This window comes from Enoplosus armatus, chromosome 1 (assembly GCF_043641665.1).
Source record: "Enoplosus armatus isolate fEnoArm2 chromosome 1, fEnoArm2.hap1, whole genome shotgun sequence".
NCBI lineage: Eukaryota > Metazoa > Chordata > Actinopteri > Centrarchiformes > Enoplosidae > Enoplosus > Enoplosus armatus.
In genome coordinates, this window is record NC_092180.1 from 9,227,370 (window position 1) to 9,249,317 (window position 21,948).

General features: G+C 41.8%; 1 protein-coding gene across 1 annotated transcript; it reads left to right on the forward strand.

The window, feature by feature from the left end:
* The first annotated feature begins 1,009 nt into the window (after positions 1 to 1,009).
* Positions 1,010 to 21,090, forward strand: pla2r1 (phospholipase A2 receptor 1). The gene is made up of 30 exons (XM_070904942.1): positions 1,010 to 1,154; positions 2,624 to 3,004; positions 3,169 to 3,342; positions 3,990 to 4,154; positions 4,478 to 4,591; positions 4,896 to 5,045; positions 5,333 to 5,527; positions 5,645 to 5,808; positions 6,067 to 6,177; positions 7,674 to 7,786; positions 7,906 to 8,075; positions 8,188 to 8,396; positions 9,153 to 9,298; positions 9,458 to 9,542; positions 9,650 to 9,785; positions 9,860 to 9,895; positions 10,110 to 10,270; positions 11,397 to 11,461; positions 12,074 to 12,177; positions 12,256 to 12,392; positions 13,285 to 13,402; positions 13,529 to 13,668; positions 13,996 to 14,137; positions 15,014 to 15,249; positions 17,158 to 17,338; positions 17,465 to 17,599; positions 18,264 to 18,386; positions 18,475 to 18,651; positions 19,771 to 19,806; positions 20,078 to 21,090. Exons 1-30 carry the CDS (start codon positions 1,010 to 1,012, stop codon positions 20,293 to 20,295), a joined length of 4,467 nt encoding a protein of 1,488 aa, XP_070761043.1. The 3' UTR covers positions 20,296 to 21,090.
* The last annotated feature ends 858 nt before the right edge of the window (positions 21,091 to 21,948 follow it).

Sequence of the window (21,948 nt, forward strand, 5' to 3'; positions counted from 1 at the left end):
TTGAAAATGTCACTTCACTAAAAATATGTAAGTATTATGAGCAAATTATGGGTTGTTTAAAGTATCAAAGGAAAAAGAAACATTGACCCTGTGAGTGTTATACTATGGACAGTGGGGGAAAGCACACATTTGAGGTACTTTACTGGTACTTGTACCTTTCTGGAGTATTTCCATTTATACTATATTGTACTTATATATAAATTCTGTAGTCCACTACATTTAACCGACAGCTGTGGGAACTTTGCTAATTAAGATTTTACATTAAAAAATAATACACTATCTATCTATCTATCTATCTATCTATCTATCTATCTAGTATTCAGATCTTTTACTTAAGTATAAGTAGCAATACCACAGTGAAAAAATACTGTTACAAGTAAAAGTCCTGCATTCAAAATCTTACTTACTAAGTATTAGCCTCAAAATACTCGTGCACGTGCACAATGGTCCATTTCAGAATAACGTGTATTATATCACTGGATTATAATTAGTGATGCATTCAAGTGTAAGCATCACTAGTTACATTGTGTAATAATAAGAAACTAGTGACGATGTCAAATAAATGTAAAAAGTACAATAATTACTTTCAAAATGTAGTGAAGTAGAAATATAAAGCATAAAAGGAAACGCTCAACTGAAGTACAGGTACCTGAAAACTGTACTTAAGTACAGTACTCGGGTAAATGCACTAAGTTACATTCCACCACTGTCTATCTATGTGTGTATGACTGTGTTTGTTTACTTATTGAAGCCTTTTTGTTCAGTGTGCACACGGTTGTGTGGCTCTCTCCCAGTGAAAACAGTCCGCAGCGGCAGGAATGCAGCTTCCAGTCCGGAGAGCAGCGGCAGCTCCTCCGTCAGACGTGACGTCGCTGGTCCCCCGCTGAAAAACTTCAGTCGGTCGAAGTTTTCTATGAGGGAAAAAACAACGAGCCCGAAATAACCCCTCTGACCAGGAGCCTCGGAATGTGCGGACATTTGCACTTCAACACTGCATCTCGCCGTCGAAATGTTAAGACAGTTGTGTGGTTTCGTCGACTCCGTGGCTGTTGTGGCGACTATTTGTGCAGCAGTGTTGTTGGCGAAAAGCTGCGTTTGTGTCACCGAGGAGGACGATGAGGTCCTGGAGAAAAACCAGCTCATGGAGTTTTACAGTAAGTTCAATCATCTGGCTGCAGCTGCTGCTCGGTGGTCCCCCCTTTTTTTTTTAAATGAATGACCTCCTGCAAAGTTAAGCCCACACTACGTCTTTTGGTTTGGGGTGCTGTCTTGTACTGTGAACATGGTAGATAATTATATAACTGTACTGAACAGTGTGTGTGGAGATCATTACAACATGTTCTCATTGTGCCGATGAGCTATCTTGTGTGCGAAGTGAAGGTGATTGAGGTTAAACAATTCCCCAGTTTCCTTTGGACCCACCTAAACTATCTTCAAGTCCCCTAGTGAATCTTTGAACCACAGTTTGAGCCCCACTGCTGCAGCTTGGCTCACATTACCAGCAGTGATTTTTATTATCTGTAAAACAGGACAGCGCTCAGAAGCTGAATGGAAGCCTTTCCCCCTCTGTGCAAGTTCATTTTGATGAGGAGAAACATGCTGTCCAGGTTATTTGTCTGCTAGATGAATTCATTATTGAAAATAAACATTATAAAACCGCATAAAGTGAAATCTGAATAAGGAAAAATTCAGATGCTATTTATCATGCAGCTCAGACTGAACAGTGGTCTGTTTAACATGTGATTATGTTTGCAATAGGGCTGAAATGATTAGCCAATTAGTCAATTGAGTGATAATCAGTGACAATTATTTTATCAAGGATTCCAGCTCTTCACATGTGAGGATGTGCTTGATTAGTTGATCGACAGCTAATTAATCTGCCATTATTCTGATAATCGATTCATCGTCACAGTTGTTCAGTCAAACAAAAAAAAGGCTCATATTAACTGGTTCCAGCTGTTTAGTATAGTAGTAAATTGAATACTTTAGGTTTTGGACTGTTGCTTGAACAATTACATTGTGCTGAGAAATTGTGGGGAAAAAAACTGTATATATACATATAAATAATCAAAATGAAATGTTGCATTCCTTATTTTCAAATTGCATCACATCATTATCATATATCACTCATTTTGTCCACATTTGATTTAGATCCAGTAACATACGCTGTCCCCTTTTCTCCTCTAGTGTGCAATAGCGACATGAAGGAAGAGATTATTCCTCCAGCTGTTTTCATCGCTGCCATTTGTATACATCCTCTGTTTTGCTAAGAGGATCCAGTTACACAAAGACAAAAGGTTCCTTCAGGCCCTCTAGCTTGAATAGTGTTCCATTTTTGAAGGGAAACATATGAAAAAAGAGGTGAAATATTATTATAAGTGTGGAAATCCACAATCTGACAGTGAAAGTTTTCTGCCTTTACTTTCTGAATTGACTTTATGTAAGACTGAGGTGATATGCCATCACACAGACAAATCCATCCATCCTCCCCTCGCGATGTTACACATTCACTTCCTCACTTCCTTCCCCATGTCTCTCACCCCTCTTCTCTTCACACCTCCCCCTCTTCTCCTTTCCTTCACTTCTGTTCATCTGGTCTTCTTCCTGCTGGTCTCTTTTCCAGAAAAGGGTCTGTTCATCCTGGAGAGTGAGCCGCTGAAACGCTGCATCACCGCGGACCGCTCCAACCTGGTGCTGGAGGACTGCGAGCGGCCCACGCGCCGCATGCTGTGGAAGTGGGTCTCCCGACATCGCCTCTTCAATTTGGGCACCAGCATGTGCCTGGGCCTCAACATCTCGGACACGACGCAGCCTCTCGGCACGTTCGAGTGTGACATGGCCCACCCTGTGCTGTGGTGGCGCTGCAGCGGAAACATGCTGTACGGGGCGTCCCAGTGGAAGGTGGCTGTGGCTGGGCGTTTGGTGGTGGTAAAGAAAAACTCTTATCATGAGTGGAAAAGGTACAACACCCCCAGAGAGGGTCCCTGCTCATATCCATATGAAGGTAAACACCTAAAATATCCTGCATGTTTTCTGACTTGTGATCTAACAGCTCTTTGGTGACATTTGACACACTTAACCAGCACAGCAGTCATCTTAGTTGCTTTCTGACTTGTCTGCACATGATATTTCTCATTTCAAATGATACTGGGTGTGTTTCATTTACAGATATCCACACTTTGTTGGGAAATGCGAATGGCATGCCCTGCGCTTTTCCCTTCAAATACAACAACAAATGGTACTCTGAGTGCACGACTGAGGGGCGCGAGGACCATCTTCAGTGGTGTGCTACCACCCCTCGCTATGATGAGGATGAAAGATGGGGCTTCTGTCCCGTGCAAGGTAAAATAGGTGCGCAGATACAGTAAGAAATGCACTTGAGTAAATACACTACATGGCCTGAAGAGTGTGGACACCTCTTGTTTCAACATTGTAATTCCCACATGGACAAAGCGAGGTCCTTAATGAAATGTTTTCGGAGTTTGGTGTGGAAGGACTTGACTGACCTGCGCAGAGCCCTGAACTCGGCTCCATCCAACACTTTTGGGATGAACTGGAGCGCCGACCGTGAGCCAGTTCTTATCACCCAACATCAGTGCTCAACTTCAATAGTCCTCCTGTGGCAGAATAAGGGGAAACCCCTGCAGCCAGGTTTCAAATTGTGGAAACAAAACCTTTCCAGAAGAGTGGAGGCTGTTATATTAACATGTTAATGCCTGTGGTTTTGAAAGGAAATGTTCAAGGATCACATACGGGGTGTGATGATTGAGTGGGGATGTTTTGCCATATAGTGTATAAATAAAAAAGTAATTTGAGTCACTGAGATTTAATTAAAACTCAAAATAAACCAAAACTTAGTAGATCCTGATCGAAAGTATCTTTCCCATTCCCTATCATCCCTATCGTATCTCTGATGCATACGCATTTCACCTCTTTCCTTACCAGTTTCCTGCCGTCTTTCCTTTTTCAATTCATGGTTTTCCCCATAGATTCCAGTTGTGAGCGTTTCTGGGAGTCGAACCAGGAGCTGGGGGCCTGTTACCAGTTCAACCTGTACACCATCCTAACCTGGAGTCAGGCTTTGTCAACCTGCCAGGCTCAAGGGGGAAATCTGCTCAGCATTACCAGCCTGGCGGAGTATAGGTACATCAGAGGTAGGCATCCGCTAGAAAACACATGCAGGGACCATAAAGCTGCTGAATTAAATAACTACCATGTACTGTCCCTGTATTACATCCACAAACACTAGAACTACACTACACTAGTACTAAAATCCAAATATTTCAATATATAAATATACACAGATTCATCATTCATACAGCTCCAGGTCAGGTTTTGGACTTGCCCTCCCCCCTTTTCAGTTATTTTATGTCTTCTTCTATCACTCTGTATGTATTTCATCACTGTCTGCTGTCCAGATTATTTATAAATCACACGGTGTCTCATACAACATTCTCGTGTTTGCGTCTTATGGTAGATCGACTTGCAAGTGTTGTAGTGATGGTGTGGATTGGGCTGAACCACCTGAAGGATGGGCGGGGGTGGCAGTGGTCTGATGGAGCGCCTCTGTCGTTGGTCAATTTCACCACAGGTACTGATTATTTGTTTACTCCAGGAACAAGTGAGAGGGTGCTGTCTGTTTCATGATATTTTAACTTGAATACATTGAGTGTGTAATACTTACATTCATGACGTTTCTGTTTGTCAAAGGCATTTAGTAAGAGACACTAGACACTATCATTATTATTATTATTATTATTATATTTACACAGATAATACTTACTATTTGTTTGGGACGTGTGGGACTCTAAACAATGAGGAAGTTAAGCCAATGTCAACTAAACAAGGGTTAAAAATAAAAGACTGAACTGTTCCCATCACTGTGTTCCCATCAGCTCTGCCTGCCAGCCCGCTGCAGGACAACAGACAGTGTGGAGTTTACAACTCAGCCTTCAAGGCTCACTGGCTGAGTCTCTCCTGTGAGTCCGCTCTGCCTTACATCTGCAAGAAGACGCCTAACGACACCCGCAGAGCCGAGCCACTTGGTGAGAGCGCGTGCACACGCATCGCATGAACACCTGACATGCAGACTGTTTGACTGTGGGGATAAATTATGAGTCAGTGCAAAAGTACAAGAAGACTTTTTTTAGCTCTTGTAGCTCTTGGCCTCAATAGCTGCACTGCACCTGGGGTGTGAACTTTTGACCTTCCTCTCTGTCGCGCTGTTGGCAGCTAGACCAAAACAATGTCTGCTGTGAATCTGTGTTGTAAAAATGTGTTTCTCTGGTCTGTTCTGATTTCTCCTCCTCCTCGATCCTTCTTCCTCTCACAGAGGACTGGCAGTACATCCATACAGAGTGTGCTAATGGATGGTGGCCTCATAATGGTTTCTGCTACCGGCTGCTGTCAGAAACAGAAGCAGGAAGCTGGGCGGAGTCTTCCCGGGCCTGTGGCTCTCAGGGGGCAAACCTCACCAGCCTCCACTCCCTGTCTGAGGTGGAAATGCTGCTCAACCTCCTGGCTAACTGTAAGGAGCATCATGCAGTACAGATACATGAAGTTCTGTTAGTTATAGACACTCTAGGGATATACCAAGGGGTTACTAAATGGTATTGTGTTTGTGTGAATGCCATGGTGCGTGCAGTTTCTGGGGAGAGTACCGAGGTATGGATCGGCCTTTGGAAACAGGCATCGTCGCCTGCTGTAGAGTGGTCTGATGGTTCACCAGTAACTCTCACTCTCTGGCACCAGTATCACCCTCCTCACAACCTGACAGATGCAACACTCTGCGCCAAAGCACACAGGAAGGTGGGAAACCCTGCGTTGGTGCTTCTTTTATGTAAAAACTCTCTTACAAGCTCAATATTGAACAAGTGAGTTTAGCTCCTTCAGTGAGCAAATTCAAATTGAATGAATCCCTTTGAGGGCTGCAACTAATAATTATTTTCTTCCTATTTACCAGTTCAACGACGAAATTCAGTTTACTATGATAAATAAATTAACGATTATCAAAATGGTTCATTCGTCGGGTGCTTTGTGTGAGTAAAATCTTAACCTCTTTCACAGGACGGTAACTGGCTTTTAGCGTCATGTGATGAGCGACTGCCTGCAGTGTGTAGAAGAGAAAGCCAGAATCCCGTTCATCACCGTGGAAGCTTGGATGAGGGTTGTCCTGAGGTAGGAACATGCACAAGCACACGCACATAGATCCAGGTCAGCATGTACTCGACGAAAGTGTCTTGGAGCAAGACAAGGAAACCCTGTTATGCAGTGGCACAGTTTTGTACCTCGCAGTAGAAGGGGATCAAAAACATCACATTACATGATTACATCACACTTAATCTTCTTAATTTACCTCTGACTAGACCCATAATGTGGCAGAACTCTGGTTTAAAAAAAAAGATAACATCTACGAGCACAAGATGTTTGGTTTCAGGTTGTTCCATAATGATTTACTTTTAACAGTAATTGTATGTATATATTCATTTGTGGGGGACTCCCTTTACAATAAAAGTGCTGATGTCAGCAGAAAGATTTTTTTTATTTTTTTTTAATTTCCAACCAAAATTGAAGTGACCTATTTTTAACTTTATCAGGCAGATTATGTGCTGTGCAGCGCTACAATAGCTCCATACAGATCAGGACATGCACCAGGCAGAGCCACACGCCTGCTGCAGTTCAACTTCTGAGCAAGTTGCCCCTTCAGAAGCACAATGAGCTGATTCACTCGGCTGCTGACGTATTGTCTGGTATTCATGTTGCTCCTTGACTCTGTTTACAAGAATATCCGACTCCTGAGTCATCGCGCTACTTCATGCCCTGGAACGTGAGACCAAAACTGGCCCAGAAGGCACAATATCAGTGGACATGCTCGAGCAGACTCTGATGACTCCTGCCACAGTTTGAGCAGACAAAACTATATTTTCCACTTTAGTCTCTTCATTGTTTGTGTTGTACAATCAGGTAATGCAGGTCACCATGTGAAATGTTTACTGTGGTGTACTATGGGTATGGTGTTTTCCTGATAAAAGGATTCCAGACACTCTAGTTTTAAAGAAAGCTTTGCAATTTTGTCTTCATGTGAATGTTAGTGTAGGCCTCTGGACCCCAAGTATAGCCAGGATGGGGGGTAGATGGGATATGGAGGGGGGGCAAATTGACACCACTTGTCAAAACAGCCCCAACACACAACCTAACACAGGGACACAGGACAGAATAACCTTCACTCCAGATTAGGACTGTGTAGGTTTGAAGGTTTTCAATAGTAGTACCAATATGGCACCTGAGCTTTGGTACTGCTGTAATGTAATATGATGCTGTCTAAATACGAGCAACCATACAAGAACTTTGCCTGAATAAAAACTGGCACATTTTGGATTTAAATCAGGATCTCTCAAATCAAAGAATACTGAAAGTAAAAAAATATCTAAAATCTGGACAAACATTCAACGACAATTTTCAGTATTTAGTTTTAGATACCTGGTGCTAGGGACACATTTTGATCCCGATGGGTCTTCTTATCATAACAATAATTGTAGAAGTATACTGTAGTTTGTATTTTCCCTTTTAATATTTGATGATCTTTTGTCTTGTGCAATATAGATAAAAGCTGCAGTTTGAAATAGAACATAGATGCAGTTTGATTTGTGTATTTTTTGTCGTTGATGTTGCAGGGCTGGAAGCGACACGGCCACTCCTGCTACATGGTGACGAGCCACGAACAGATCTATCAAGACGCACTGATGGGATATTACTGCAAGGCTCCTCTCCTTACTGTGGAAAACAGGTGGTTTATTGAGCAAATGATTTGTTGTGTTTAAAAAAAAACCCATTTTCTTTTAGTTTGTGGCAACATTGCAGCTTCCATCCTCCTCACCTGTCCTCTCTTCTTCCTCATGCTGGCAGGTTTGAGCAGGCATTCGTCAACAGTTTGCTGAGTGAGAGTGGGGCCAACAGTAGCATGTACTACTGGATCGGCCTCATGGACCTGGAGAAGAGGGCAGAGTACAGCTGGCTTCCTCACAATGGCTCCTCTCTGCCGCTCACATTCACAAACTGGAACAAACACCAGCCAGGTAGCCAGTTGTTGTAAATATTTTGTGTTTAGTTGGGGATTTGGTTTAATGTGTATCACTTACATGTTTTTCCATCCTCCTTTTCAACTCCTTCTTCTTCTCCTTTTCTTAGTCAGTGCTGGTGGATGTGTTGCCATGTCAGGTGGTCCCGCTTTGGGTCACTGGGAGGTGAAAGACTGCAAGTCCCACAAGGCCTTGTCAGTGTGCAAGCAGAGCATCAGCAGTTACCACGATGTCCAGCTGCCAGAGAACCACATTGATGCCTACGCCCCCTGTCCTCCAGGGTGGGAATCACACTCTGGGCTGCTCCACTGTTACAAGGTTGGATCATCCTCATCTTTCCTCTGTGCTCCTCACTCTCCTCTGTCCTGACTCGTGTTTCTGATTTGTCTTTTCAGCTTCATCTTCTCTCCCTACTTCTCTTCTTTAATCTAGGTGCATCAGTTTGTACGAGGAGAAAGTTTCATAGGTCAAACATTAGCCAAGTGGTCATAAATAGAGCCTCACCAACAGTGACAGAATCACACGTAATGTAATATTTGCTTTTCAAAACGACCAACTACTCCATGGTGTTCAGGGTCACAGGGGACTATAGCCTATGCCATCATGCATTGGGTACATTCTGGACAGGACATCAGTCTATCACAGGGCTAACACATAGACAGTCACATTCACTCCTACAGGCAATTTATTTTCATAATTTCCAATTTCCATCACCAGCTAACAGTTATTTTACTTCATTATCAGTTAATCTTTCAGTTATTATATCAATTAATTAATAATTGAATCATTTGTTCTATAAAAGGTCATCAAATAGTGAAACATGCCCTTCACAAGTTCCCAGAGCCCATGTTGACATCTTCAGATGTTTTGTTTTGTACAACCAGCAGTCCAAACCTCAATGATATTCAATTTACTACCACAGAAGACAAAGAAAATGAACAGAAAATATTCACATTTAAGAAGCTAGAACCTGTTTTTATATGTGATGCATCTCTCTACATCTCTACAGCCTTACTGAGAGTGTTGTATATTTAATCTGTAACTCTCAGCTGACAGTAAGTATTGCTCTTCTAGGTGTTCCACGATGAGAAAGTCCTGATGAAGCGGTCCTGGGTGGAAGCAGACTTCTTCTGCCAGGCCCTCGGGGCTCAGCTGGCCAGCTTCCACCACTATGAGGAGCAGGTGTTTGTTAAGCAGCTCCTCAGTACCATGTTTGAAGGGTTGGTACAGCCCTCTGGGCCTCATTAGTGCAGGAATGTTACTGGAACTGATAACTGGTGTACTGGTGAAGTACATTAGTGACTATTGTCAAAGGTTAAAAGACTCGCTCAGATGGACTTGTGTTGCAGTGTGTTTTTGTTCTGCTCCTCTTTTTTTAGAACAGAGGGTCGCTGGTTCTGGGTGGGTTTAAATAAGAGAGACCCTGAACATCCCGGAGCCTGGGAGTGGTCTGATGGTTCTCCTGTAAGTACATAGAGATGTTCATCCACATATCCACATGCCTTGTTGTAACACAAGGTAATATTCAGAGTGTATTATGGTTTAGTCTCGTGTGTCTGTCTTTCACGCAGGTGGTGACGTCCTTCATAGTGGATAAGAACGATGAGGATGACAGGAGGGACTGCGCTGTGTACAGTGACCTGACCAACGCTCTCACGCCGCAGCCCTGTGACACCAAACACGAGTGGATCTGCAAGCTGTCCAGAGGTACACACCCTCACACCACCATTCTCACACACATCAGTACTGCATTACTTACCAAACTCTGATTTATGTTGCAGGTGATAAACTGAAAAAACCCTACTGGTACACTGAGCGTGAGTAGAAGTTTAATTTACTTCATTGCTTCTGGCAAGTTTTATAGACACTGATACTGTAGATATCGTTCATGTCTGTACTACTGTATAATGGCAGGGTAAAACAAGACCACATCATGACTGCGTTGAAAAGGCTAAGATCATTTGGCAGAAAATGTATTACAGGTAGGTAGGTATTAAAGGTATTATAATTGTCCTCCTGGCTGCCCCGCAGAGAGCGAGCCCTGGGTGTTTTACCGTGGAGCTGAGTACCTGCTGGCGAAGCAGCCCTTTGACTGGGACGCCGTCTCTCTGGCCTGCCAGATGATGGGAGCCTACCTGCTGTCCCTTCACTCCAGAGAGGAGCTGCACTTCATCAAGGAGCGCCTGCGGCGGGTCTGTTACTGCCACTGCTCATATACATAGATTCACAGATCAGTATTGCCAGGCTGCCATATATACAGATTTGTAAGATGGCATGTATTTTATAGTCACTTTGAGGTGTTAGCAGGCAGCAGTACTGTAATCATTTTTTCTAGAATATTAATGCATAACATGAATATACATTTTTGTCACCGTCACCATTTAAAACCAAAAATTATCCAAAAACACACACCTTAAGGCATTTGGCACAATCTAAATTTTGTCATTTTGTAAACAAGTAATAAAAAATCTCCAAGATAATAATATATATATATACAACACAGAGTGTTGATATTATTGTGATAACAATAGTCCTACTGTCAAATTGAATTGAAAATGAAACATATAATAATATAATAAAACATTATTTCAAAAAACAAATTTATATTGCAATATCTCTTTTTTGAAACGCGTTTTTGTTCGTTTAAAACACAGAAATAACTACTCAGTTGCACAAAATAACATAAATAGCTAAATGCATCTGACATTTTCCCAGTGCAAATACTCCCACCATCTAATTGCAGTGACCGAATGATGCCTGGAGCATTGAACATAAACACTTTTTTTTTTTAGTTTTCAGTGGGCATGAACACAATTTCACACAGGGGAAAACAGCCAAAGCAGTGTACTTAATCTCAGGGGCTCTTCTTCATTGAATGGCCCACTTGGCAATTCACACACTGTGAAAAACAAACACGTGCACGAACAAGCGTGAACACAGTTGACACTCTCGTTCCTCATACACACTCAAGTGTTTACAGACACACTTTGACAAGCTGAAATGTACCTCATATGTGGACACTTTCATGCTCAAGTGCCCCCACACACAAGGAGTAGGAAAAAGGCAGTTTTTTTGGCAGCGGCCTTTTGGACCTCACTAAAGAAGTCTCTTGTGGTGTTGAGGCTTCTGAGGGGATAAAGGGAACAAAACAAGGCGATGAAAGAGGCGAAGCACAGGCCAAGGAGAGTGCCTGAATGGCCGCTCATGTCGGAGAGACTCTGAAGCCGATCTTCCAGCCCAGTGAGAACTGGATTGCAAAGGAGGAGGGTAAAAGTGAAGCTCTTTTTCATCTCTCTTCCTTTCACTGTGTCTCCTCAGCTCTCCCTGGGCCCGACTGACTGGTGGATCGGCCTGTCCATTGGGCAGCCGGGAGAGGAGGCCAGGTTTGTTACCAACTGTAGCTTGCATGTTGCAAATTTGGTGAAATGGGCCCCAGGTCTCTAGGGCAAAGCAGCATAAAGCCAACTGAATTCTGGCAATAAAGTAAATTATTGTTGGGGCAAATCGTTTAAACAAAGTTGAACCAAATACATATAATGAGAAATGGAGCCCAGCTTCAAAGGAAAACGCTGCAGGTGTTGCCAAAAAATAAGTATAACAAAAGAGGACTCCTAACCCAACTGACTGAGTTGCTCTTCTACTTACCTAAGTGTGGCTGGACAGATACAACACCTATGTGTCACTGAAAAGAGCTTTTTATGTAAAGATAAATTGTGTTAATCCTGGCCAAGTCTCAGAGTGTCTGAAATCTACATATTACAAGTTATACAAGTTACAGTTTCAAACAACAGGCAGAGATGCAGGCGCAAGATGCTGCTGGCATCAAATAACACCCGCATAGAGGGACATTTTGGTCAAATAATCTAATTAACAAGAGTACAGAATTGAAACTGAGCAGAGTCATTAGTTGCATGCATAAAAACCCACTTACAGGTTCATTAAAACCAGGACATGAGCTAGGGCCGTTCGTTAAATGTGTTTCTGTTTGTTTGCAGGTGGAGCGACAAGACAGAGGTAGAGTTTCAGAACTGGGCAGAGGGGAGTCCCAGTGGTGGCCCAAGGAAAAACAAGTTATGTGTCACCATGTCCTCTTCATCAGGTAAACACATGCACATGCAGAAACACACACTGATGCATGTATACTTGCACGTGTTGAGGTTTTCCTGGTATGTTGCAGGGAAATGGTCGACGAGTAAATGCAGCGATCTCCACGGCTATGTGTGCAAGAGAAGGACTGTGTCTGTGGTGGAGACTCGCAGGGAGCCGCACTACATCGGAGGATGTCCAGAGAAATGGCTGTACTTTGGACACAAGGTTCAGACACACACTTGGACCTGCACATGCACACACACACACACACACACACACACACACACACACACACACACACACTGTTGAATCACTGATTTATGTCCCCTATTAAAGACTAAAGCAACGTAACACAAACTGTACAGGAATGTGGATGTATTGTCTGTGACATTACCCGTGACCCATCATTTTGATGGGTTATTTTGAAGTTTGAAGTTTACAATTTGCCGCCATCTTATTGGTTGTTTTAGAAACAAAAAATCTCAATTCAAGCAATAGATTGGAGCTGAGCTGGGTCAGCTGGGTTTTGTGGCGCCAGCCTCTAGCAATTGTCAGAGAAACCACACCTAAGGCACATTGGCTCGCGCTTTGACAGGCAGCCATAGGAGTTGCCACTTGAACATAAACAATAGTGATTCAGTATTGAACATAATTTGAGATCTGTGAGCTGAAACATCATGACGGGGGCCCACATTTTACCAATCATTACTTAACTACATGGATAAGAAGAGCCATCCCTTGTATGTTACCCACCATACACAAAATTAATAATTTGTTATCGGGTTTAGGAAGAATAATCAGTTTTCATGAACATGCATCAAGTAAGTCCTTTTTTAATTTTTTCTTATTATATTACAGAACAAGTAATCGTAAGAAGCAGAGCTCTTGTTACCACATCAGCTGCCAAACATTCGCTCTTTTCTGGTTTCACCAGAAATATGAAATTATGTCCTTCTCTATCTATCAAAGGAGACTACATGTTTGGATTCTTTTTTTTTTTTTCATTTTGAATCCTGACCTCTCCAAACAAGAGTCCTGGTGGTGATTGGGGAATACTGATTTGCATTTCACAATGTGATATTCATGATTTGTGTGGGATTTGTATGTGTGTTGGCAGTGTCTCCTGCTTCACCTCCGTGGCAGCCCAAAGGAGGGAAAGACTTGGAAAGATGCCCAGTCCATCTGCTCCGCATTTGAAGGCTCGCTGGTCGCTATAGAAGACGAGATTGAACAAGGTAGAGGCAACGTGAAGTGTCCACCTGTCCGATGAATGGCAAATTACATATACAAACACCATCAGACCATCTTTGTGCTTTTTTTTTATTTCTGTCTTTAATTTTCCTTTTTGATCATTTCTGCAGCCTACATCACCATGTTGCTCCAGGGAAGCTCTGTAGGTGTATGGATTGGCCTGGGGGATGGGGACACCATGAAATGGACCAATGGGAAACCAGTCAGCTACACCAACTGGTCTCCAATTGAACCAAAGAGCTATCTCACTGTAAGCTCCTCCTGAATACTTCAGGCAGACGTAACAATTTATTGTCTTTACTTGTTATATGTGTGAATATGTGTCCCTTCACAGGAGAGTCGTCTAATTGTGTCCAAAAGAGTCATAGCTTTCACAGAAAATTACCTTTTTCTTATTCTTTGGGTTAAAGTGTGTCTGTATTTGAATGTAGAGGAAGGGTGATGCGTACAACCAAGCCTTGGAAGTGCTCCATGTAACAGTCACCTGATACATTTACTGCCCTGGAAGCCCAAAGTTCATAAATGTGCTTTTGTGAATGGGTTTGTGTGTATTAATATGTTCTTTATGGACCCCTAGGAGGATGAGTGGCTCCGTGGATTTGCTGATGAGCCGTTGTGTACTGTTCTGTCCAACAACCACAACTTCCACCTGACAGGGAAGTGGTACGATGAGAGGTGCAGTGAGAGTGGGTATGGCTTTGTTTGTCAAAAACCTCAAGGTAAGATTCCCTCAGTTCCTTTATCTTTGGTTTTGTTTGGTGACTGTCTTTCTTTCACTGCCTCTCTGAATCTTTTTCAGCATGTCTGTCTTTCTCTTTTGCTGTCAGACCACTATAGCTCTCTGATGCTGAATGCTCTCTGATACACACTTCTATAACTTATTCTCTTTGCAAGTCAAAAAAATCCTTTGCCATCTTGAAGTGGAATCATGTGTCTGATGGTCGACACTGTGTATTTCCCATAAATATGACTCTGTATTGTATAGGTATAGACCCACAGAGTCACAATGGCCACGTTTATGGGAAATACGCCAGGTTAAAATATATTTTCCTTGACACAATGACACCAGTGATGATGGCCGGTCACATTTCTATGGGTACTCCAGGCCCCTCCTTTCATGTGGCCTTGTGTTATTTGATTAAAAATAGAATTAAAAGTGTTGATTGTTAACTTTAAATGTATAGTTCGACCTTTTGGGAAATACGCTTGGTCACTTTCTTGCCCAGAGTTAGATGAGAAAATCAATACCACTCTCATATCTGTCAGTAAAAGTGAAGCTACAGCCAGGAAACTGTTTGCTTAACTACAAGAAACAGAGAGCTTGGCTCTTTCCAACGACAACAAATAATAACCTATCAGCACCTCCAAAGCTCACTCACAGAAAACAAGGACTATTTCTGGTTTCAACTCTCGGCAAGAAAGCGAATAAGCCCAAAATGTCGAACTATTCCTTTCATTTATGTGAGTGACAACTAATTAACCATCCATTAATTGTCCCAAACATTAACACCTTGAAGTAATCATTCTGACCCAGCCTACCAGTATCTTACCTTCTTCCCACACACCTCTCCTTTGCCACTTTTTTTTGGTTGCAGATACATCCAAACCCCCCACCGACCCTTATCACCACCCTCTCCATGACAATATTGAGTACAGGAGCCGCAGCTACAAGGTTGTGTCTGGCAACATGAGCTGGTACGACGCGATGCATATGTGCATAGAGAATGATTCTGACCTAGTGAGCGTTACAGATGCCTACCACCAGGCTTTCCTTACTGTCCTTGTCAATAGATTGGCAGTCCCCCACTGGATTGGACTGTATAGTCAAGACGTATGTATCCTCTCATGAAATATGTACTGTATACCTCTGCACTGTGTATGTCTGCTCTATGTGTGTTTTGGGAGAGGTTGCATTGTGTGTTTATCTGCTTTTCTACAGGTTATCTTTAAAAAAGCAGCTTGACATAAACATATTCACTTTTAGAGTCAGATGAGAAGATTGATACCACTCAAGTGTTTGTGCCGTAAATATGAAGCTACAGCCAGCAGCTAGTTAGAAACAAGTCAAAGCATAAAAACAGCACATTTGTTCACGGGGAGTTATATGCTGGACAATGAAGTGGCTGAGAGCAGTAGCTTTCTGAGTCTCACGATCATGGTGACGACAGGAAGTCAGATAAAACATGTTTGGAAGATTTTTTTTCCATTTGAAGAGAGACAAGCTAGCTGTCCCCCGCGCTGTTAGTCGTTATGCTAAGCTAAGCATCTACTGGCTTCATGTTTAATGAGCAGCCACGACAGTGGTATTCTCTTCTAACTCTAGCAAGAAAACAAATAAGCATACTTCCCAAAACTATTCCTTTAATACTGGTTATTGAGCATGCATTGCAGATAACACACATCTGCATGCATGAGATGCATTTTAAGGATTGGTAGTTGAATATCTTTTATGTGTTTTTTTTCCATGTCATCAGCATCCTAAAAGTTTCCTATCATGTAGATGGCTAAAATTTTCACATTTGATTGAGTATCTCAGTTTTTGTCATATGTTGCTCTGCTGTACCATGATGCACCACCTGAAAAGTGTTAATTGCCTGCTCTAATGTGGAAAATGTGAAGATTTTAAATTGTTTTTGAGTTATTCACACACACAGAAATCTTATAGTTAGAGCAAAACAGCAGGGAAAGTATGTTACCCACAGGTCTGGAAGTACAAAGGAAAGTATTACAAAAGGCTCTAGAAGATTCTTTAAATGGACACCTAATGTGTTTTGTTTAGTTAGTTTTACATGGATGCCTACCGATGGTTAGTTACAGTTGTCTCACATGCCTTAAGGGTTTTTCTCCTGGCCTTTTGCCCTTGTCGAGGTATTCTAGCCACAAGCGTGTGCTTTCCCAGCAGACAGTCTTAACATTTGGATTCAAGTATTGCAGAGTCCCCTTGGAATTTCTTAGTCATGGAGAGAAATGAACACAGGAAGTGAGGGAACTGATTCTGCCTCTGCCTCTCTTATTTTTTCTAATCTTGCCTGTTCTTGTTCAATGTCTGTCTCATGAACCACCACACTAATTCTGTTCTTTTAACTTTTGTTACACTAATTAATACAGTAACCCTAAATAACTATAGTATTTGTCATAGTTTAGTAACTATTATGACTGCCTCAAATGATGTTGCTTGATTATTATGAGTGTGTGTCACTTCTGGAGAATCAGAAGCTGGAATTCCCCTCAGAAATATGCACCTAAAGCATGGGTTTCTTTGTTAACAGGTTACACGTTTTTCAATTTTAGAACAAACAAACAAACCTAGGATTAAGTATTTCAGTAAGCACAATCAAGAAGCAATAATTGTGAGTAAACTGGTGTGAAGTAGATGTTAATGTTTAAAACTTAATTATGGGAAATGAAACATACACATTAAAAAATACTACTACTAATAATAACTCCACACATGGTAGAGGCCCAGTTACCGTATATAATACATTATTACACAGCACCAACCTGCAGTTATTTTACGTACAAGAATGTGATGTAATATACAAATGTAAATGCAAAAGATGCAATCTTCAACCTTTTGAAAATTAGATTAATTACAATAGCAAACCAAATTTTTATTAATCAAACTGCTGTGCATGCATAGATCAACAGCCACCGCTACCATAGCCTGCATGTGAAGTGTTAGTGGTCACCACAAGTGTAACTTCTTGACTGACACATTGGTGACTGTGCTTCCTTACAGAGTGGCATCAATTATCAGTGGTCAGATGGCAGTGACACAGTGTACACACACTGGGACGCAGACGATGACAATGACGACTTTGTGACGCGAGATTGTGTGTACATGGACGTGAGTGGAGGCTGGCGGAGAGCTGATTGTGACACTCCGCTACCAGGAGCCCTGTGTCATGTCCCCCCACCAAGTCAGTGCTACTTCAGTGAAACTTGAAAATCTAAGTGCTCGACACTGCTTCTCTTCAGCCGTTGGGTTTCTGTTCCTCAGGATGTGTGAAAGTACCCACCATTTTCTCCTGCTCTCTCTCTCACAGGCAGTAAACCATTTATCTCATATGAGGTGGCGTGTCCGTCCACGTGGGTGAAATTTGGACATGGCTGTTACAACTTTGAGCCAGTGGTGCAGAAACTTACATTTGAAGAGTCAAGAGAGCACTGTAGGCAGAAAGGTATGGATTCATGCGGTGTGTTATTAATTAGGAGGATGGATTGCATACTCCCCCTACAGATCAAAGGGAGAAGCTGCTCTGAAAAACACTAGGCTTTAGAAAACTGGTTGAGTTTTTACTCAGAAACAAAAACAGTAAAATCCTGCTTAAGGCTATATACTCTATACCATTGGTGCTTTCGTTTTACAGTGTGTTACAGTACTTGAGCAACCGGTTAGCTTAGCTTAGCAAAAAGACTGGAAGTAGGGGGAAACAGCTACCTGTCCCAAGGTAACAAAATCCACCAACCAGCACCTCTAAAGCTCACTCATTACCACGTTATATCTTATCAATTTAATCCGTACAAAAAAACAGAATTGTAAAGTGTAGTTGTGGTTTTCCATGGGGTTATGTGCCTGACAATTTTTTTGTCTGGTGCTTTGACTTCCTGGAGTCTCAGCTTGTTGCCTGGCAACCTCACGGTGACGACAACACAGCCAGGCTAGCTGTTTCCCCATTTCCAGTCTCTATGCTAAGCGAAGCTAAGCTGACATTCTGCTGGCTGTAGCTTCGTATTTACTGTACAGTGATCTTCTCATCGAACTCTCATTTTTCCCAAAATGTGGAACTATTCCTTTAAACTGCACAGTAGTTGTGAGTTTGTTCTGTTACTGTCACTTTCCAGTCAACACCTCAGATGTCCTGACCATTGAGAGTGAGACAGAGAATCGTTTTATTCTGGAGCAGCTGTGGTCGTCGGGGTTCCTTCACCAGACCGTGTGGTTGGGGATGTACTTCAACATTGACAGTAAGAATCTATCACTCTCCCCTGTACCCATCAGATGATCACGATCCCCTGCAATCCCATTTCATTAAATAGTGGCTTCTGCTTTTAGCTGATTCTATGGGCTGGGTGGATGGTTCACCTATGGACTACACCAACTGGCCCAACAGAGCCCCAGACTCCAAGCTGCTGACTGCAGATGCCTGTGTTACTACCAGGGTGGTTGACGGTGTGTGGCACCTGTCACGGTGTACCGAGCGGCTCGGCTTCGTCTGCAAAACCATCTCAGGTAAGATGAATCAGGGGCTGTAGCTTGAAACTGTGGTGCCTTCTGAGAGAATATTTGATCCCCTGTATTGAACTCGTACCCAACATATTGGAATATTTGTTGCCCTTCTCTGTGTGCTGTGGGTCCCCAAAATCTATGTCTTTTACCCAGGTAACAATTTTACCCAGGTAAAATGATAAAAGAGAAAATAAATTAACAAAGAATTAGCAGTACGTTCTGGGTTGAGTATAAACAAGATCAGGACCTATTTACTTCAGTTTGGGACAGGATTTGCCTTGGGGACCAAGGCACTTGCATGAAGCTGTGGGATCGGATCCACAAAATTTAAAGCCGCTATGATCGATATTTTTAATTTCAACAGTTGATCACATGACCACTTGCATGTGAAAGGGTTTACTAGTGATGAACCCTAGGTAATAATCACCAAACTCTGCAGTTCCCCTCAAACTCTACGGAGCATTTCAGCATCTTTCGGCACATTATTTTAGCTTTCCGGCCTGCAACTTAACTCTTAAAAGAGTGAATATTGGATTTACATTCGCCAAGTGTTCAGAAATACGACTAATTGATGCTCTGTATCTGATGGATGTGTAAATACAAAACTGTTAGCTAGCAAGTTGGCCATAATGACTTAAAAGGTGATAATGTCTTGTGTTCACAACCCTTTATTGCTGGTTTAAGAATCACAATTCTGACAATCCGACATTCTCCAAAATAGGCCTGCGAGATACTTCAACAATGCGTCCACATTTGTCACTGTATGCAGAAAGATGTGTGTTGACTCATTCAGGATAGATGTTCTTCCATCTGCAAAGTTACTGTTCATTAGTGTTTTAGATACTTTTCCACAGCCAGATCTACAGTTGGCTATGTATGACTTTCAGTGTTACACACAGATACAAGGTGGACAAAATAGCTGGAAACTCTAATTAAGATAATAAAGTAAAAATAAAGTTTTCATACTGATTCTTTTCATAGTTGTGGCTGCCCCATTTTTGAACAAGATTACTTGAGAAGTAACGTCAGTGTAGATTTTCTTCTTAGCTCACACCACATGGTCTGAATACCTAACAAGAAGAAGAAGTTATATTGAACTTCACTGTATCTGTTCTTTTGCAGATGTAGTAGCTGAGGTGGAAGTGGAGCCGCTGAATGGTAAAGTGCTCTTTAATTTGACTTGAGACATAATTGTATGTGTCCCATAGGTGCAATAAGCATGAGCACATTGTTTCCTATTGTGAGGCTGTGCTTAGCTCGAAGCTCAGTGAGGATACAGCGTATGATTAAACATGCTGAGAGTGACTCATCGTTAACAGAATCTGTAATGTGATGTGATGCATGTCACAAAGATATATCTGTATTTATGACATTCAAAGAGAGGGCCGTCATACCACATACATATAAGCCATCATGTTGTGTATTTCAGGTTTACATCACGGTGTCATCCCTGCTGCGGTGCTGGTGGCCGTACTGATCTTTGCCCTGCTGGCAGGAGTGATGTGGTTTGCGTACAAGAGGAACGCTTCACGTTTTCGGGGCCTTCCTACTCTTGGCAACGCTTATTACAGACAAACCAGCTCCCAGGCTACAGAGTCAGACGGAAATGTGCTGATCACAGACCTGGAGGCTCACTCAGGAGAATAGCACTCAATGTCTCCTTTTCTTGTTTTTTAAGGTCTCCGTTGTTCTCGTTCTGTCTCTCACCATTTCACCATCAGGTATGAATGCCACATGACACTGCAAAGCTGTGACGCTGACTCCTCAGGACAGTGGTGAGATGATGGCGGCAAACATTTCTTTTTTTCATTTCAGAATGTGTTTGAAGGATCCCAGTTTCTCTCTACTGTTGTCATTTATTGGAATTGTTTCAATGACACAAATGTTTGTGAAGATATGTCTTACTTGTGTTGACACTGAAGAGCCCACATTTGAATTTCTTGACCAAACACATAAATGAGTATGTTGAAGGGATGCTAGAGAGCTTTAAACTTGTTAAAAGAGGTACTGGACACTTAATGTTTGTCATAATCTTGCAGTATGAGGATTTGATCAATTATAATTGGTAAATAGAGTATTTACTCAATAAAACAGATGAAGTATTGGTCTACTTATCAAAGTAACTTTCATTGTCATAAATAAGAGGCAGATTGATGAAAATAGAAATTGCAGTGATGTTTGTGATGTAATTTTGTACATTCATTCAGAATACAGGAGCTGTTAGAGCTGCACATGTGGTACAGCAATTCTGTCAGTATTACATTTGTATTTTTATTTTATTTTTTTAAGTATACATGCTGTGTATTGATACCAGAGGTTTTTTGTATGTTCAAAACTAACAGAAAATGTGTGAGGCTATAACTGTTCACTTTTGTCTGCTATACTATTAGATGTAATTTGCACAATTTTCTTTGTGTTTTAATAAATTGAAGTTAGGCCTAACAGTTCCAGCTTTGTTGCTTTGTCTTGCTGTGTGAATAACGGAGCAGTCAAAGAAATAGAGGAAATCCTCTGCAAGTTCCTCTTTTTCAGTCAATCAATTAATTAACTTTTTTCACTTTATTAGTCTAATAGAACGGCAGAATTTCTCAACAGCATGACCAAAATAACTGAGATCAGGCTTGTATGTTCAGTTTTTAGTGGCTCTAGTAGTCCTTGTGGGCTACAGCCAAGTAGGTCATAGTTGTTTTTATTTTAAAATGAGAGAATGCATCTTTGTTCCTTGAATGTTATCCTTGGTACTAGTATCTTTTCACATTGAAATTATCTCCCAGTGACTCACATCACTGACAAGGCATTTTCAATGTATGTCTCTGTGGAAATGTTGAGTTTGTAGGCCTTTGTTTAAAAGATATAATAATCACTGAATGTTTAATTGATCTAAATATAACACTCTCCAAGCCATTAGATAGTCTAAATAAAGGTATCAGTATTTATATACATATGAGACAGATATTGACAGGTTCCCTGACAGTATCTGACATCAGGATGTAACGTAATTAATAATTCATAACAGCTGTTACGTTTACAAATAGAAACATAACTGCCACTGTCCGTGCAAGAGAAATAGTTCGTGCTCTACTGTTAGCTGTAATGGGGACTTCCACTGCAGTTGGTGGAGGGAAAACACACCATGTGTGCGTTTTAGTTTAGTTAGAAAAACAACCGAGTGGGCGTGAACTCTGTAATTGGAGAACATTTCCGGACTATCGGGAATGTGAAGGGAGGGCACCGACGCAAAGAGCCAGAAAATGCAAAGGCAACACCGGAAAACGAGTAATTTCGCCTTCAAAATGAAAG

Bases quoted from the DNA above. Each gene is read 5' to 3' on its own strand.
- pla2r1 (XM_070904942.1), top strand. From the start codon at position 1,010: ATGTTAAGACAGTTGTGTGGTTTCGTCGACTCCGTGGCTGTTGTGGCG. The intron at 3,005-3,168 runs GTAAACACCTAA...TTTCATTTACAG, and splicing joins CTGCTCATATCCATATGAAG to ATATCCACACTTTGTTGGGA. The intron at 17,339-17,464 runs GTCAGTGCTACT...TCTCTCTCACAG, and splicing joins GTGTCATGTCCCCCCACCAA to GCAGTAAACCATTTATCTCA.